Source organism: Siphateles boraxobius, unplaced genomic scaffold, assembly GCF_051911475.1.
Source record: "Siphateles boraxobius isolate OS27281-9 unplaced genomic scaffold, OSU_SipBor_1 24, whole genome shotgun sequence".
In the NCBI taxonomy this organism is placed as follows: Eukaryota; Metazoa; Chordata; class Actinopteri; order Cypriniformes; family Leuciscidae; genus Siphateles; species Siphateles boraxobius.
In genome coordinates, this window is record NW_027508855.1 from 2,793,795 (window position 1) to 2,810,958 (window position 17,164).

Below are 17,164 nucleotides of genomic sequence, written 5' to 3' on the forward strand. Positions count from 1 at the left end.
AGAGAGAGAGAGAGAGAGAGAGAGGGAATAGAATAGAATAGAAAGTGTTAGTATTAATTGATCAAGTGTTGATTTTATGCCAGTATATCACGAAACGCTCAGCATGAAACTTTGCGCGTAAAGTTTACAATCTGAGTCCATCTTCTTGCCTGTAGCCTATATAGTAGCCTACAGCCTACATCCCCAATAAGGTGCAAGATTGGTCTTTCATATCACTGTATGTGTTAAGCGTTTTGTCCCAACGGAAAGGGAATCCTTGAGTATGAGGTTTTGAGGGAAACCGATCATAATCCTGTTCATGGTAGAGAAAGCTGATGACATGTAGAATACACAGGGAAAGTAACAATGAAGTTATTGAATGAAACATAAACACAGCTTTTGTGTGTTTATCATCTTTTCCGCATATACTGTCACAGATAATCATTTCCATTTTATGAATGAATGTCTTCGTCAACAACAAGAGCTTTTGCACCATCTGATGGTGAGGTCGACTAACAGCAGATGGAGAGTATGCTCGGCAATCTACTGCTTTTCCTGCAGTTCCTGGACGTCAATGTTGAATTTACTGTCGAATTTGAACCACTGAATTTGTGGAAGCGAATTTGCAAAGGGAAATAAAATGGACCGAAAATTGCCTGTTGAATATTATGGGTTGTATTTTTAAACAGTTTGAATATTTTGGAAATGAAATATGAAGGGTGAATATGGATTTTTCAATTTTTAATAATGAAAATGTGTTTGAAATGTTTTTAATTGAAATATTCACAGGTTAAATATTCAACCATGTTGAATTTCAGCCCATTAAAAATGCAAGCCCTAAAAATACAATGCATTAAAATGCAAGCATGGTTAATGCAATGCCTATTTTTTTCAAGTAGTGCAATTCAACAGGCTTTTTATTTCAAAAACATTTGACATTATTTTACTTCCATACGGCGCGCTGTGTATTGCTTCACTGTATGAAGTGCAAAAGAAACTACGAGCATGCAACGTCCTTACAATGTAAATTAGTAAGTCACGGAATAAAAGTAAAATACCAATAAATCACGTGTTAGCTGATAATGATTTGCATGCAGGTATGATTTTCATTCTATTCACCAGGAGCTGTTTCATTAACAGTTCTTGTTAGTATTGTGTATTCACCATGGTAACTGTCGTTTCCATAACCCCAAAATGCCACTTTATTTACACTTTGTGTTATTTTTTATATTTTTAAATGACTGTGGTGGCTCATATCAACATTGTATTAACAAAAACTAGTTTGGGACTGCTATTTAATTGCTTTAGCATAGTCCTAATGTTTTTCTTTACTATGAGTCATTCTTACAATTTATGTGTATGTTAAGTAAAGGGGGACAGTACTTGTGTGCGTGTTAACAATTTTTGTGTAAACATGTATTATAATATGCCTATATATATTCAATATAAATTGTGATAATCGTAATTAATAATCGCAATTACAATTTCAAGGGAATAATCGGCAATTATGATTTTTGTAATAATCGTGCAGCTCTACACAAAACCATGTTCTCCATAGCAAGCGTCTCATGATCAAATTATCTGGGGCTCATTGGCTAGTAGTGTTGTCATGATACTGAATTTCTATATTCGATACGATACCTTGAAAAATATCGATATTCTATATAACTTTCGATACCTCAGGGAAAACTACCATATATTGCCAATAGCAATTGATAATCTGGGTAATTTTGTTGCAATAGTTTATAAACTGCAGATTGAGGCTTTATTTGAAAATTGTAACTAAATTTACAAAAAAGACAAGTAAACAGTCAGCAAACAAATTGTAAAAGATAGCACCAAAAAACTATCGAATAAAGAAACAAATGAAATAAACACATCTTTAAGTTTTTTGGTGGCTCTAACATTATTCGAGTAAGAAATACTTCAGAAATTAAATAAAGTAATCAAATGTAAAATGTGATTTTTCTCCTTTTGTATTTTGTTCTCTGATTAACATGATAGACAGCAGCAGGTATATTAGGCTGCCGTAACTTTAAGAGTTTATGCACAGATCCAATATAGTGTTACAGAACTATTTAGTAGTGATGGGAAGTTCGGATCATTTTACTGACTCTGATCTTTGAGTCTCGTTCAGCAAAATAAACTCATAGTTTAATTTAGTTCATTTCGGAAGAAATTATTAGTTTACCTTTCGAAGACTCAAGAGTCGAACTAATCATTTCTGTTTCCGGTACAGACTGCATAGCCTTAGCCAATGGGGCTGTCACGGGATGAATGAAAGACTCTGACCAGGAGACTTGGGAGATGAAATAATCGTTTCTGTGTCCTGTGTGGGATGTTGTGCGTGCACGGTCACCAAAAAATGAACTGAGACAACTCGTTGTCTGATTGCTAAAAATATAGGTGGCCCAATATCAAAACATAACCTCCAAATACAGGATCTGGCTAAAATTAAGCACTTGACTTATGTCTTTCATATTACTTAGCATACCGCTTTTATAGTGTGCCACTGTCAGGATCCGGAAGTAAAAATTATTTATTTTCTCCAACTGGAAATTGATTTTTAATGATAACTTAAAAATCTTTAATGACAGATCAAACTGTAGATTGTTCATTGATGGTATATGCTTTTGTTGAAGCCATCAGTCTGTATTATTTAACCTTATTGTTTAAATAATCATGTTTAATAATGAAATTCCTGGTGGAAAAAACTACATTACCCATAATTCTGCAAAGAAATCTCCACCAAGTAGAATCACAGCAAACAAATCATGAATGATCTAACAGAGTCCTAACAGTCTCCTCACATTCTCAAAAATATTTGTGTATATATTTGTTATATTCGTTAAATACATAGTGAATCACCTTTATACCTGATTGGTTTGCTTCATGGCTTATAACTTCCTGAACCAAGGATGCTGAAACAAGTGGGATAACACTGTTGCACTTTCACTTTATCTCTAATTTAGCACTGTTTAGTACCCCCTCTTTTTGAAATTACATGCTCCCTTTATCTTTTTTTTAACTGCAGGTTTAATTTTCTGTAGGATATTCTAGGGCAGTTAGTAGTTTTGTATCAAAACCAGGCTTTCCATTTTAAACAGTAATACCGGTTATACTCAGAATGAGTGGTGTTTTAGTTTATAACAGTTTAAAGGGGTAAACTTTAGGAATGAAACTTGCCAAGGAATGCCATGGTACCTAACAATGATACCTTCTTCCAAATTTAAGTGAAAATTTATTTATCTGAACTGAAGCCCATTACCCCATAGCAAGCAACACCTAGGGCGCAAATCATACATCCAACGTAATGAGGCGCCAGGTGCGACACAAGTGTTCTTTGCTAGACGTAGTTATTAGTCCTGCGCCACGTTGTTTAAATAGCAAATGCATTTAGGTCCATTTGTTCGCCCATAGGCATAATGGTCTAAAAAAGAAGTGTTTTCAGGCGCATTGTTGTTGGCGCATTGCTATTTTGAGGCAACTGAAATAGACTGCGCCATTGACCAACAAAAACCTGGTCTTAAGTCAATGGCGCAGTATTTTTTTTGTTATTTAAAGGGCATTAGTATTATGAGCCTATAGGCGGGTGCACAATGCGCGTACACTCTGCTTATTACACACACACAGGGACGCGCAGCAGCCCACAAACTAGCCAAATATCAAAAATAAAAGGATTACAATATAAAAGATTATTATTGTGTACATAAAGATATGATGGAATCCGGCTTGTCCCATAGATGGTCTGCAGATCCGTTTCCTCTCTGGAGATGCGTTCAGTTTTTCCGCTTGCAAATTCTGCCATGTAAATAGCAAATCCGCCATGGCGCAAACTCAACTGGGAGCGCAAATGAGACTCTGATTGGTTTATTGCACGTTACTCCCAAAACACACCATTTACTCATTAAGAGAATTGGGACAACTTTTTTAGACCATCCACCGGGCGTGCTGACCATTTTTTGGTTTAACTTGCAAAAGTGGATTCGGACATGCCTTGCTCTTGATCTGTGCACTTTAGACCATGCACTTAGATCGTTAAAATAGGGCCCCTAGAGTCCAAGCAACCTTCATACCCCGTATAATTGGCTATAATTACGGATTCCGTACCAATGCCAAGTCAAGTCACCTTTATTTATGTAGTGCTTTATACAACATAAAATTCTATATGATGTGAAAATTATGATATCGTGGGCATGGCAAGACTAAAAAACGTGCATCTTTTTTTTTATCATTTTCTGGATACAATCAAACATTGCCCAACACTCAGTGTTGAGTCCGACCTGTCAGACCAGAGTTGAACGCAAAGTTAATGCACGCATACCATTTCCTACTTTGTCTTATGTCAGTTATCTCAAACATCCATTCTGCATGATCTTTATAGCTTTGACTTGTGTTGAAAATGCAATTCCACTTGGCTAAAGTGGAATATGTGGTGATTTTGTTCAAATGCTTAACTGTGCCATGTGGGGGTGGACAGGGCCTGTATTTTTTTCATCACGTATGCTGATTTCACTGATGGAAGCTGAACAATCTGCTGATGCACAGGACAGAATGAGTTTTTTCATCTGTGCTATAGTTGGATGTGCAGTCTTTCCCTAGAAACTAATTTTCATTGGTCATGCAGCTGTTTTGGAGACTTGATGTGCAAAAGAAAGGTGTCCAGCTTAATGCTAATGTTCTTCTTCTAGCCCTGCCTGGTCTCAGTGCATGTGTCTGTTTGTAGTGGGTAATAGCCAGTGTCACACATATGGATCGTGAAAGAGCACAGATGATGATCATGCAAATGTGTGATGTAAATCACAAGGATTTGTCTCTGTTTGCAAATGACACGTACTGTGGTGATTTTTTGCTGAGAAGAGAATTAGAAAGACGTGTTGTGATGTAAAAGCATCAGCTTTTACATCAGCACATATTGGAATCAGATTGCTTTTGTGGTACTAACTAGGCCTGCCACTACTAAAGATTTTTTTAGTCAACTAGTACCACACTGTCATTTACACTGTGCTCTTTTGTCTCATACATTGTATCCTGTTTTGGTGCTCTAATCCCTCCTACCACTATTTAAACTAATTAATTAATTATCAACCTCATCAAAATTGAACTATTAAAAATCACTCACTTGATTGTGTTAAACAGCAATTATCATCATACAATATGATCTTGGTGAATGCATCCATTAACAATTTACATGCAGCATAAGACTATATTCATGAAGACAACAGAGGATCCCATAATCAAGGTAAATGTCTCATTAATCAACCAATTAGACCAAAAACGTCCTGTACATCAATCTGGTAAAATACCTAAAGACTAGTCAAAGACCTAGGGTCCTACACTCTCAGAAAAAAAGGTACAAAAGCTGTCTAAACCTGACCCTTTAAAAGGGTTCTAATATGTACCATTTAGGTACTAATATGTACACTTTTGGTACCAATATGTACCTTTGAGGGACTAATATGCACTCTTATTTTTTTGTTTGTTATTTAAAGAGCGTGTTAGTAATGTGCGCCTGTAGGCGGGTCCACAATGCCCGTACACTGCTTATTAAACACACACAGGGATGCGCAGAAGCACACAAACATTACAATGGATAACAATGTAAAATATTATTATTGTGTACATAAAGATATTGTGGAATCCGGCTTGTCCCATAGATGGTCTGCTTGCGCGCACGAGCAGATCCGTTTGCGCCCTGGAGACGCGTTCGGTCTTTCCACTATCAAATTCCGTCATATAAATGGCGAATCCGCAATGGTGTGAGCGCAACTGGATTTAAAGGGAATGGAAGATGAGACTCTGATTGGTTTATTGCACGTCACGCCCAAAACATACCCATTACTCATTAAGGGAATAGGGACAACCCTTTTAGACCATGCGCTGGGGACGCTGACCATTTTTCCTGTCGTTAAACTAGCAAAAGTGGATTCGTACACTCCCCCTGACTGCACTTGCGCTGTGCACTTAAGACCATGTGCTTATTTTAATAAGATGAAGAAGATTGCAAAGATGAAGTTGACGATATCTGTATGACCAAAATGATGGAGTATTTTAAGTTATTTCCACTGTTATCAGGAAAAAGAGCTAGTGATTGCGGCGGAGCCTCCATGTCATGCAGTAAGCGCGCTATACTTTAGCTTCCACACTCTGCACAAACACTTGGATATGCAAATGCGTCTAATAATAGGGCATATTTATCTAGGTTAACCTTTATTTTCTTAAACGATGGCCGACGTTTAAGCATGCAATAGGAAAAATTGTAAATGACACAAAATTTAACTAAACATTTTTTGCTATAGATAAGTTGTATTGCACATACACTTGGTTTTACCAAAAAGTATAATAGATTACGAAATGATTTTTTTTGTATTTTAACTTCTTTTTTCTGATATTTTTCTTGCATAGCACAAGCTGAAGCCTTCTTCTACAATTATATAAAGAAAATTCTGAAGAAAAGCATATCACATACCCATTTCCAATCATTCTAATCAAGTATGATTAGGTATAATCATGCTATTCATTCGTTCATTCAAGTTAATGTAATCATTATTTTGAATGTCACACCAACATAATATTTTGATTCTAATTTTTAATCATTCTTGATTAAAAATATATAAAAACATTTCAGTTTTGAACAGTTTAGCCTTTTTTATCTATGTGTTGTACTGGAGAGATACAAAGCATCTTATTATGTCAACCAACATAATGCAAATGAAGTGCTCCAGAACAGAAAAAGAATCAAAGTTGTGGTGTTACACTAAATTGAATGAGCTTTGGCAATTAACTTATTAAGATTTTGCAGTTGGTAGCAATAGTTAAACCTTTAAGTAAATCTTGTACACTGACCCAGTGCTGCCTGTATGAACACAATAACATACACACATTGTCATGTCTGTGTGTCTTTGTAGGACGGAGAGAGAGGGGCGTGAAATAAAGAACATATGCCAGTACAGTAGGGGATTTGCATCTTCTCTTCCTCCTCTCCAAGAGCTCAGAGGCTGAGCCAGTAAATGCTACCCAGTCAAACATGTCCTCTTGTCCCATTGGCTGAAGTACAGAGAGAGAGAGAGAGAGAGAGAGAGAGAGAGAGAGAGAGAGAGAGAGAGAGAGAGAGAGAGAGAGAATATGAAACCTAAGTCAGAGAGAGAGAATATGAAACCTAAGTCAGTAATGCTTAGCTTCTCTAATTTCAAAAGCTCTGAGGCACTTAAACTCTTACTCTCTGAGATTTACATTTGTCTTTACTCTCTGCAAGTATTAACAGCTTGTTCATTTTGCACGGAAATTAACTGTACACTTTAACACAACGGATTTTCTCCTGTGAGCATATACTTTCAGTTTAATAGTCTAAGCAGTCTATAAGGAGTAGTTCCACAACTGTTACAAACCTGTTTGGTATGTTGTTGGTCAAATTCCATCTATCCTTCACTCATGAAACACAGCCAAATCATCCATCTTTTGTCTTTTTTTTTTTTTTTTTTACACTTTTTATGGGCGTTTCTGAAACTACTTTCAATTTGGGTTACATTTTTAATTCAAACTAACAGATTTCACCTATTTTTTCTTTTTGATATATGAAGGCCACATTAAAACAGCCTTAGAAATGTTTAACCATGCCTTTATTCTTTATTATTTTTAAATAAAAAAGAGGGACATTTGAAAGTCCATCAACATATAGTTGTTTTTGTTTGACCCTTTTTCCAGACAAATTTTAAAATATGGAAATCATCATATAAATATCAGTTCATTAAAAAAAATTACAACCTTATCACAAAGCATTTCATTATTTATTATTTATTATAACACAACTTACTATGTCCGACATTAGGAAAAGTATCAGGAATCAGGAAAAGTACTAAAACCTGGAAAAAGGCATTTTTGAATAATCCTAAAGTCAGTTGGTTTTTTGATTGGGTTTTTGGTTAAAAGCCTGAAATTTGTGATCTTACACAAGCTCAAGATATTTTCATGTTTTCGTTCTATGATATAAAATATATTTGTAATGTATACTTATTATTTTTTTTTTCTTTTATGTTTCTTGAAAAAGGTGGTGGTTGCTAACAAGTGGCTAAATTGAACTACAGAAGTTGTCGCAATATTGAAACGTCGTCTCAAAAACTCATCTTCTGACTAGTCGGCTTTTATAGGCTCATTGTTTACACTCACGCCCTTGCAAACTAACTCAAACTTTCCAATTTGTAGATTTTAAATACAGCTTGATGGAGTGTTCAGAAGCTAGGTGGTGATGGTGTTGCAGTTGAAGTCATGCAACTGTGATGTAGTTCATTAAAATTATAGCCTAGCTTTAGCTTTTTTACTTCTGGCAATTATTTAGGCTTCATTTATTCATAAAAGTTGTCTTCATTTGTGAAGATCTTGATGAACAAAACGTGTAAGAATCATAAACTTTTGTTGGTCACAGAACTTATTTTCTGCAATAATTCAAAGGCCAATGAAAAAATCAAATTGGCTTTTTGTCAAGGGAACCAGGATGATGCCAACTTACAGGATACATCATCACTGCTTGGTTACTGAAGCGCATGCTTAACATGAAATATGAGACGTATGGAAAAATCAAGGTAAATATTACTTTTTTTTTTTTTTTTTATCTAGCAGGAAAAATGTCAAATTATGCAAAAAGTAGTAAAGTGAATTGTGCCGAGCAGGACGAGGCCAAGGGCCGTGGAAGAATGAAGCGAGGCTGGTGGCGTGATTACTAATGAGCGCCACCTGCGCAACGCAACAGTCTTGTGTCTCTCACGGAGGAGCTATAGCATAAAAGGAGGAACGACGACCGTGGAGATCGAGAGAGGCCAGGCCTGGATTTATGTTGTGTTGTTTATATTTTATTATGTGACGGCAGTCGTCCGTGAGGGGCTGCTGTCTTTTATTTTATTTTCGTTTTATATTTGTTTTATTTTATTATTAAATTGTTTAAATGTTCGTCCCAGTTCCCGCCTCCTTCTTTCCATAACATCTGAACTGCATTACACAAATATTATTTGTGTATTTTCACAAATAATATTGTAAATATTATTTTGTGTAATGGGTTGGGCTGTCAAATTTAACGCCTTCATTTTGCGATTATTTGCGATTATAGTTTACATTTATATTTATTCACTTAGCAGATGCTTTTAACCAAAGGGACAAAGAACAATAGAAGCAGTTAAACTAACAATAGAACAACAATATGCAAGTGCTATGACCCTTCTCAGTTTAATCTAACACAGTATGTGTATTTTTTTATTTTTTATAAAGATAATAGATATAGAATAGAATATAAAGTGTTAGTATTAACGGATCAAGTGTTGCCAAAAAAGATGCGTCTTCAGCAGTTTCTTGAAAATGGCCACGGACTCAGCAGCTCTGGTTGAGTTAGGCAGGCCATTCCACCAGCATGGAACAGACTAGAAAAAGGTCAGAGAAAGAGATTTTTTGCCTCTTTGAGATGGCCCCACAAGACGGCGTTCACTTGCAGAGTGCAAGTTTCTGGATGGCACGTAAGTTTGAAGTAATGAGTTTAGGTAGGAGGGAGCAGAGCCAGTGGTTGTTCTGTAGGCAAAAGTCAGTGACTTGGATTTGATGCGAGCAGCAACTGGCAACCAGTGCAATTTTGTGAGGAGAGGAGGGACGTGTGCTCTCTCCAGCTCTTTAAAGACCACTCTAGCTGCAACATTTTGGATCAGTAGCAGAGGTTTGACAGTGCAAGTTGGAGGACCTGCCAGGAGAGCATTGCAATAGTCCAGTCTGGATAGAACAATTGCTTGGACAAGGAGTTGTGTAGCATGCTCTGATAGGAAGGTCCTGATCCTCCTAATGTTGTATAAGGCAAATCTCCAGGACCGGGCAGTTCTAGCAATGTGCTCTGTGTAGTTCAATTGATCATCAATCACAACTCCAAGGTTCCTGGCTGACCTTGATGGAGTTATGGATGACAAACCTAGCTGAATGGAGAAGTTGTGGTGTAGTGTTGGGTTGGCCGTGACCACAAGCAACTCTTGTCTTCGCAAGGTTTAGTTGAAGGTGATGGTCCTTCATCCAGCCAGAAATGTCTGTCAGACAGGCTGAGATGCGAGCAGCAACCGTCAGATCATCAGGGTGGAATGAGAGGTAGAGTTGTTTGTCATCAGCGTAGCAGTGATAGGGAAAGCCATGTTTCACAGATCCTAGTGATGTCATGTAGATCGAGAAGAGAACTGGTCCAAGCACTGAGCCCTGAGGCACCCCATCAGCTAGATTTTGGGTCTTGGACACCTCACCCCTCCACAACACCTTGAAGGACCTGAAGGCAGCAGACAGATACAGCAGGATGAGAACTGAGGATTTGGAAGCTGCTCTTGCCAGTCTCAGAGCTTCAATTACCTAGAGCAGTGCAGTCTCAGTTGAGTGTCTGCTTTTGAAACCAGACTGGTTGTTGCCCAGTATTTCACTTAAATAAAAAGTTGTTATATATTTTTAAATCCTATTTAATATATTTAAAATATTAAAAATTATGGCTTTCAATTATCCTGTAATGTTGAATGGCTATAATTAATGGCTAAAACTTAGGGTAAAATGTCCATTCAATTACAACACATGAAATCATATAAGCAGAAGGCTACAGCTTTTCTGGTCCAGTTTTTCATGTTATGTCCATCAGTGACAGCAACAGCCACAGCAGAAGTCAGTGTTCTCCACACAGTGTTGTGGTTATGCTCGGTCATTTCCATTACCACACTCCTCTCTTGCCAATCCTGCTTGACCAATGTTTGTGCCTTGCTGAAATATCCTGTCATTGACAGAGGTTTTCTTTTAGTGTGATGAAAGGCCATTACTCTCATCATGATCTTTAAATTTTGGTGTTTTACAAGCTTATATATTAGATTAGTATGTTTCTACCTGGAGTTGTGGCATGCAATGTTTGTTGCATGATCTCTATTTGAAAACTGTGGAAGTCTGGCTCAAATAGGTACATTGGCAGCTTGTCGTCATGGCAGTCTGCCACGTTCGCCTGGACCGAATGATGTCATATCCTGAGTATGCTATTCGCTGACCAATGTTTTTAAAGAGACAGAATGTATGTTGTTTGTATTAATCTCTGTAACTAAGTACATAATGTCCCAAACATGAGCACACTCTTTGTTAAATGATAGAATAACCTCAGCTCAGCTGGAATTAAGATTGTTTTATATTTCTACCCACTTTTACTGCTCACTGATTTATGCAGCTTTTAATTAAAATTGTTTTTTTGTTGTTTTCTTTTCCCTTCAGTTGCAATTTATATTATTGCGAGAGATGCATTGCGGCGAAAGTAAAGCAGATGTTATTGCAGTGCTTCCTTTGCCTGTTTAACAATGCTACTTTATCCCTAAATGGCTGGGATTTCTGTTTTGCAGCTGTGAAGATTTATGGTGCACTATCATCTAGTTGCTTAATATAAAAATGCAAACAGACATTTAGCCTGGGAGATATACCTGAAGAGTGATTGCACCCAGAAACTCCTTTTCTTCACTGATTTATGTGCAGATGAACTAACTGACAATCTCCATTTCTATTCAGAGCTCCATTCAAATCACCTTTGATGACAGTCTTCAGCTCCCAACTTCTGCGTCCATTGACTGTGTGACTTGCACCGAACAATCAGTACGCAGCATGGTAAGCCTTTAGTTACTAAAACACCAAATAAAGGTTATTAATATGTTTGTGCAATCTAACATAAAAAATGGGTGTAGGGGTGAATCTTATATCATGATATGAGTAATTTTATCTCATGAAAATTATATATATCACAATATAATCATATTTGCTTTAAATAAGTTTTTATTATCACAATTGTTGATACCATTGAAACATCATAATTCTTGTCACCAATTTCAATATCACAAAAAGTAATACTAGGCTAAGTAAAAAAACAGCTTACTGCAGACAAGTAAACAGTCAGTAATAAAATAAGTACAAATAAACTGATTACAAGCAATAGGACAAAAAACTACAATAGAACAAAGACACAAATGAAATAGACCTACCTGAAAAACATCAGATATACCACATTAAATATAAAACATTTATTCTCATTAAAGATACATACTTGATTCAGTCAAGAGCAGTGAGAGATTTTCTCTCTTTTGTTGTTTGATTAACATTAATAACACAGACAGCAGCAGGAATATTAGGCCGCTGTTACTTTAAGTCCAAATTCACAGATCCAGTATACTGATTCACATGTGTATTCTTTCTCAATTGTTTACGTTCAAAAAGACATAAATGACTGTGTTTTACAAGGATACTCGCAAAGACAGGCAGTTCGACACAAAAGCATGTGTATTTAACCATTCAAGCCCATTGAAGTGGCAAAAAGATCTCAGTTCAGCACTCATGCACTCTATGAGCAGCAGCTTCATCTGCACACTTCTCAGACAGCACTCAGACGGCACGCATATAGCAAAATTAGTTCTCTTTAGCTGCTTGTTGCGCATCAACGGTTTAAAATCACTTGTTTTTAAACTGTAATGCTTAAAAATTCATGTCACGCGAGCGTAACCGCAATAATGGATGTATTGAAATGGGTGTATTGTTGGTTAAAAGATTAAGCAGCACTATTGTTTTCAACAATGATAATAATAAGAAATGTTCCTTGAGCAACAAATCAGCATATTAGAATGATTTCTGAAGGATCATAATTATGACACTGAAGACTGGAGTAATGGCTGCTGAAATTCCAGCTTTGCCATCACAGGAATAAATTATATTTTAAAATAAATAAATATAATAAATTGGAAAACCGTCATTTTAAATGTTAATAATTTTTCACAATATTTCAGTTTTTACTGTATTTTCGATCAAATACATGTAGCTTTTGTGAGCACAAGAGACTTTTTTTTTTAAATATTAAAAAATATCACCGATCCTAAACCTTTGAACAGTAGTGTATAAAAATGTGAATGTATTTATAATAGGATTTGTCTATAATAATATGAATTTTGTGATTCTATGGTGTGAATTTAGAACTAAATTTGATTTATTAAGTTCAGTTATTATTTTGTGTTCTACATATATATATTTCAAATGATTGCAGTAATCATTTTTTTTATATCACATTACTGCATGTGCAGTTATCGTATCCAAAATGACCCTCAGACATATTTAGTGTATTTGCATTAAATCACCCTTTTTTGCATCTGTATGGAGGCAAATCCATTAAGAAAAAGAGTAGATCAGCTCACTGTGTATATGCTATAATTTCTTATCAATGTTTTTAAACACTCAAACTCTTAAATCAGGGCATATGTGTCTATCCTATCAAGTTGCATTCTATATATATTTTGTCTGTCAAAGCTTTTACAATTTTTTTTTTTTTTTAAGATGCCATGTCCCCCTCAGTCATTATTAGTCAATCTCTGCCTCAACCTCTTCCAGGTCCTGCAGTGCAATTGTTCGGTCGATACCATAACGTTCCCCGTGACTGTCACTCAGCAGTCACCTGCTGCTGTTTCCATGGATACCTACCAGATCACGATGAAGCCCATGCAAGCCCAGGTAAAATACAAATGAAATGGATTTGCATCTGTGAGTTTGCATCAGTCTGCATTGCTGCACACTCAACTTTCATTAGTCTGACGTCTTCTGCCCCTGCTCGCATGAATGAGCTAGGTTTGGTGGCTATGAATATTGCATGCGATACTCATCTCAAACAAATGATGCCACTTGATGCGCAGTGCCATAGTTTAATGTTTCATCTCTGGGTGGTTAAAAATGGAGCAGTCATCGATGAATATATTACTTTTGCATATTGAGTGTGAAATAGGAGTTAAAATGTTCTGTGTGGGCTGCTGTAGTTGCAGGTCTGTCTTGAGGAAGTGGAGGAAGAGGGTCTCCTTGTGTCCTGGACTTTTTCCAAGCAACCTCATCTCTCTTTAACTGTAAAATCACGCCAAAGAGTCCAGAAAGAGGTAAAGGAGTCATTTTGGTCACACAGGTCATGTTCCTTTCAGCTTTTGGTGTATTACAATTTGTAAATGGTACAAAAAGAAACTACTTTTACAACTATGCAAATAAACTGAAATCTCTGTTTTTGTCTTTAGGGCTCTGATGTGGAGGGGGACAGTGATATGATTGCTGCACTGGTGGAGGACACACTATACACAACACAACCTGCCATGATCCTCAACCTGAGGGCCTGTGTATCAAGCCCTGCGGTAAAAATACCAGTATCAATTGCTATATTATACAGTAGGGGTTAGTGTGTGGTGAGAATTTGGAACTGCACTGAACACTGTGACAGATCATGTGGATTTTGTATGTTTTGGTTGGGTGTGTTTGATGTATTACATGTAGGTATGTATGGCATCTTTATCAGTACAAAACATACAAGACATCCAATTTAGGTCAACAACAATGAGGAAGGAAAACTCAATAAAACGTGTCTTTCATGTTATGAAACATTCCCATTCCCTATTGTCATAGTTTCCCAGGGAGAAGCAGATTGGTGGTCTGAACTCTCCGTCTCAGAGCACGCCTGTCAAGCGGATTTTGGTGCACCAACTCAGAGCAACTGATGTCAAAAAAGGTATACAAATGTGATTGTCAGATTAACTAAATGGCATAAAGATCATTATTTAATAAAAAAAAAATGATTATGAAAATTCTTTAAAAAAATCTTACTTTTTGTTAGAACTATGGATATGCCATTCTGTTTTCAAAATCAACTACTTGCCTGAATGACTAGTTGACTAATTGGTCTTAAAATTGGTCTTAAAGGGACAGTTCACACAAAACTGAAATTTTGTCATTACTAACTCACCCTCAAGTTTTTCCAAACCTGAATGAGTTTATTTCTTTTGAACACATAATAAGATTTTTGAATAATGTCGCTAACCAGACAGTTGACGGCAACCCTTGACTTCCATTGTAGGAAAAAAATAAATACTATGGAAGTCAATGGGTGCCGTGAACTATCTGGTTACCAACATTCTTTCAAATGTCTTCTTTTTTGTTCAGCAGAGGAAAGATCATACCGGTTTGGAACAACATGAGAGTGAGTAAATGATGACAAATATTTTATTTTTGGGTATTTTTGGGTACCATCACTTTAAGGATGCCTTTGTTGAATTAGGCCTGTTTTCTGTTCACTTAACACCAATCGGATGTGTTTTACACAACAAGAGATATTAAAGTTTAGGGTTGGCAGGATTTTAATTTTTTTAACAAGTTTCTGTATTGTGAAATATTATTACAATTTAAAATCACTGTTTTCTATTTTAAAGGGATAGTTCACCCTAAAATGAACATTGTCTTAATTTACTTTCATTTACTCTATTACGATCCTGGTGTTGTTCTAATGCAGTATGCCATTTTACTGATACTTTTTTCAGAATTCTTTGATGAATAGAAAATTCAAAAGAACAGCATTTTTTTTTAAATGGAAATCTTTTGTAACAATTTAAATGTATTTTCTGTCAATTTAATAATAAATGTGTACATTTCCTTTCTGACCACAAACTTTTGGTATTGTTTATATATGGTGTGGTGTGTATATATGGTAGAGTATAAATGTATATTTATATTTATATATGTGTGTGTATAAAAAACATTAATAAATATAAATATATATTATATATAATATATGTAGATAAACTGAACTCTAGATTCTTGCAGTTTATGGCTTATGTTATTTTTTCACAAGTGATTTCTTTACCAGGATGTCAGAGTCATGTTGGAGAGCTTTGTTGTGTGCTGAGTCTGGACACTCCTTCCATTGAATGCAGAACCGGCTTCCTCACTCCTCCCCCCAGTCCTGGAGCAGCCCTGCACTGGACTGACGACTTTACGCTGTAAGCACGCTTATGTTACTGTAAAGGCAGATATAGATCAACATAAAGACTGAAACTAAACGGATGGAGTGGAATGACAACTTCTGAGTGAGGTGTTGACATGTTTGACACTTAGGAAAGATTACAAGGAAACATATTTTGTATAATACCGTGTTCTTTTACACAAGGTTATTTTTGTTCTAAAAAGTTGTAGTTTTTTTTCTTCATTTTTTTAACTCTGTGCTGCAGAACTAGACTGATAATCCAATGGGTTTTCTAACACCTTACATTTAAAGGTCAACTTCACCAGTTCCGTTTTACACAATGGAGTGTTTTCATTAAAGTCTGTTTTATAATGGCAGCCCTTCTGTCATGAATGAAGGTGTAAAGCCATCAGCAGCTCCACCAATTGCTCTGTGAATTTACGCAGCCAACTCCCAAAGAAACAAAGAGCTATTTAGCACATTTAATTACAGCCATTTTCAACACATCACTATTTCCTGTGATACCAATTACCAGAATGGTCGATTTAATACTCTAAGCCAGCGTACGGATTACTGCTGTGCGGCCAAAGTGGATATTTAGTCTACCACAATACTGATAGTATAGCCTTTTCATTACCTAACATCCAGTTCAAAGACAAATCATTTTTTTTTATGTTAGAAAAATGTCACTTCAGCTCCAATATTCAATATTACACAAATGGAAGCGTGTGTGTGTGTGTGTGTGCGTGCGTGCGTGCGTGCGTGCATCTTTATTTACTTGTCATAAATCTAAGCATGTTGTCATCTATTAGGGATGTAGGACCAGAGACCAAAGAACTCAAAGTAAGACTTGTGGAGAAAAACAGCAAAGGAGAACGTGAGTCACTTTTCATTCAATAGTTTATCCAAGATTATAGGAGCAAATCTTCAACATATCAGATTATCTGGTGAATGACTTAAGACTGATATTCTCCATTCTGTCTGTTTTTGCTTTCATTTCATGAAATCCTCGTCTGAGGGTTGTTGTTTTTGTTGTTTTTTTACTTTACAAATTTCTTTTTTTATGGTTGACAGAGTTTCTGCCTGGTCGTGCTTCCTTACCACTGGATCTCTCTAAAAGAATTCCTAATGGACAACACAAACTGTCCATCGCTCCAGGTCATGGTCTGGCTCCAACTGCTATCGTAACTTTAGAGGTGAGAGCAGCATAAAGCGGAATTACAATTGATTTTGTATTTAAAAAGTTTGGGGTCGGTAAGATTTTTTTTATGTTTTTGAAGGAAGAAGCTTATGCTCACCAAGACAGCATTTATTTAATCAAAAATACATTAAAAAGAGTAGTATTGTGAAATATTTGTACAATTTAAAAAAACTTTTATGTTTTAAGATTTTAAAAGTCATTACTCCTGTCTT

The 17,164-nt window shown here is 36.1% G+C and overlaps 1 protein-coding gene across 3 annotated transcripts in view; it reads left to right on the forward strand.

Annotated features, from left to right (window-relative positions):
• Positions 1-17,164, forward strand: part of c2cd2l (c2cd2 like) — a 38,169-nt gene that overhangs the window by 14,271 nt on the left and 6,734 nt on the right. For all 3 annotated transcript variants that reach the window (XR_013206827.1, XM_077240820.1, XM_077240821.1), the window contains exons 3-10: positions 11,518-11,613; positions 13,375-13,494; positions 13,794-13,907; positions 14,040-14,153; positions 14,422-14,524; positions 15,656-15,788; positions 16,564-16,628; positions 16,826-16,947. Coding sequence is in view for 2 of the 3 variants with exons in the window: in XM_077240820.1 (XP_077096935.1) it covers positions 11,518-11,613; positions 13,375-13,494; positions 13,794-13,907; positions 14,040-14,153; positions 14,422-14,524; positions 15,656-15,788; positions 16,564-16,628; positions 16,826-16,947 (867 nt within the window). In the remaining variant the exon portion in view is untranslated. The remainder of the gene's footprint in view (positions 1-11,517; positions 11,614-13,374; positions 13,495-13,793; positions 13,908-14,039; positions 14,154-14,421; positions 14,525-15,655; positions 15,789-16,563; positions 16,629-16,825; positions 16,948-17,164) is intronic.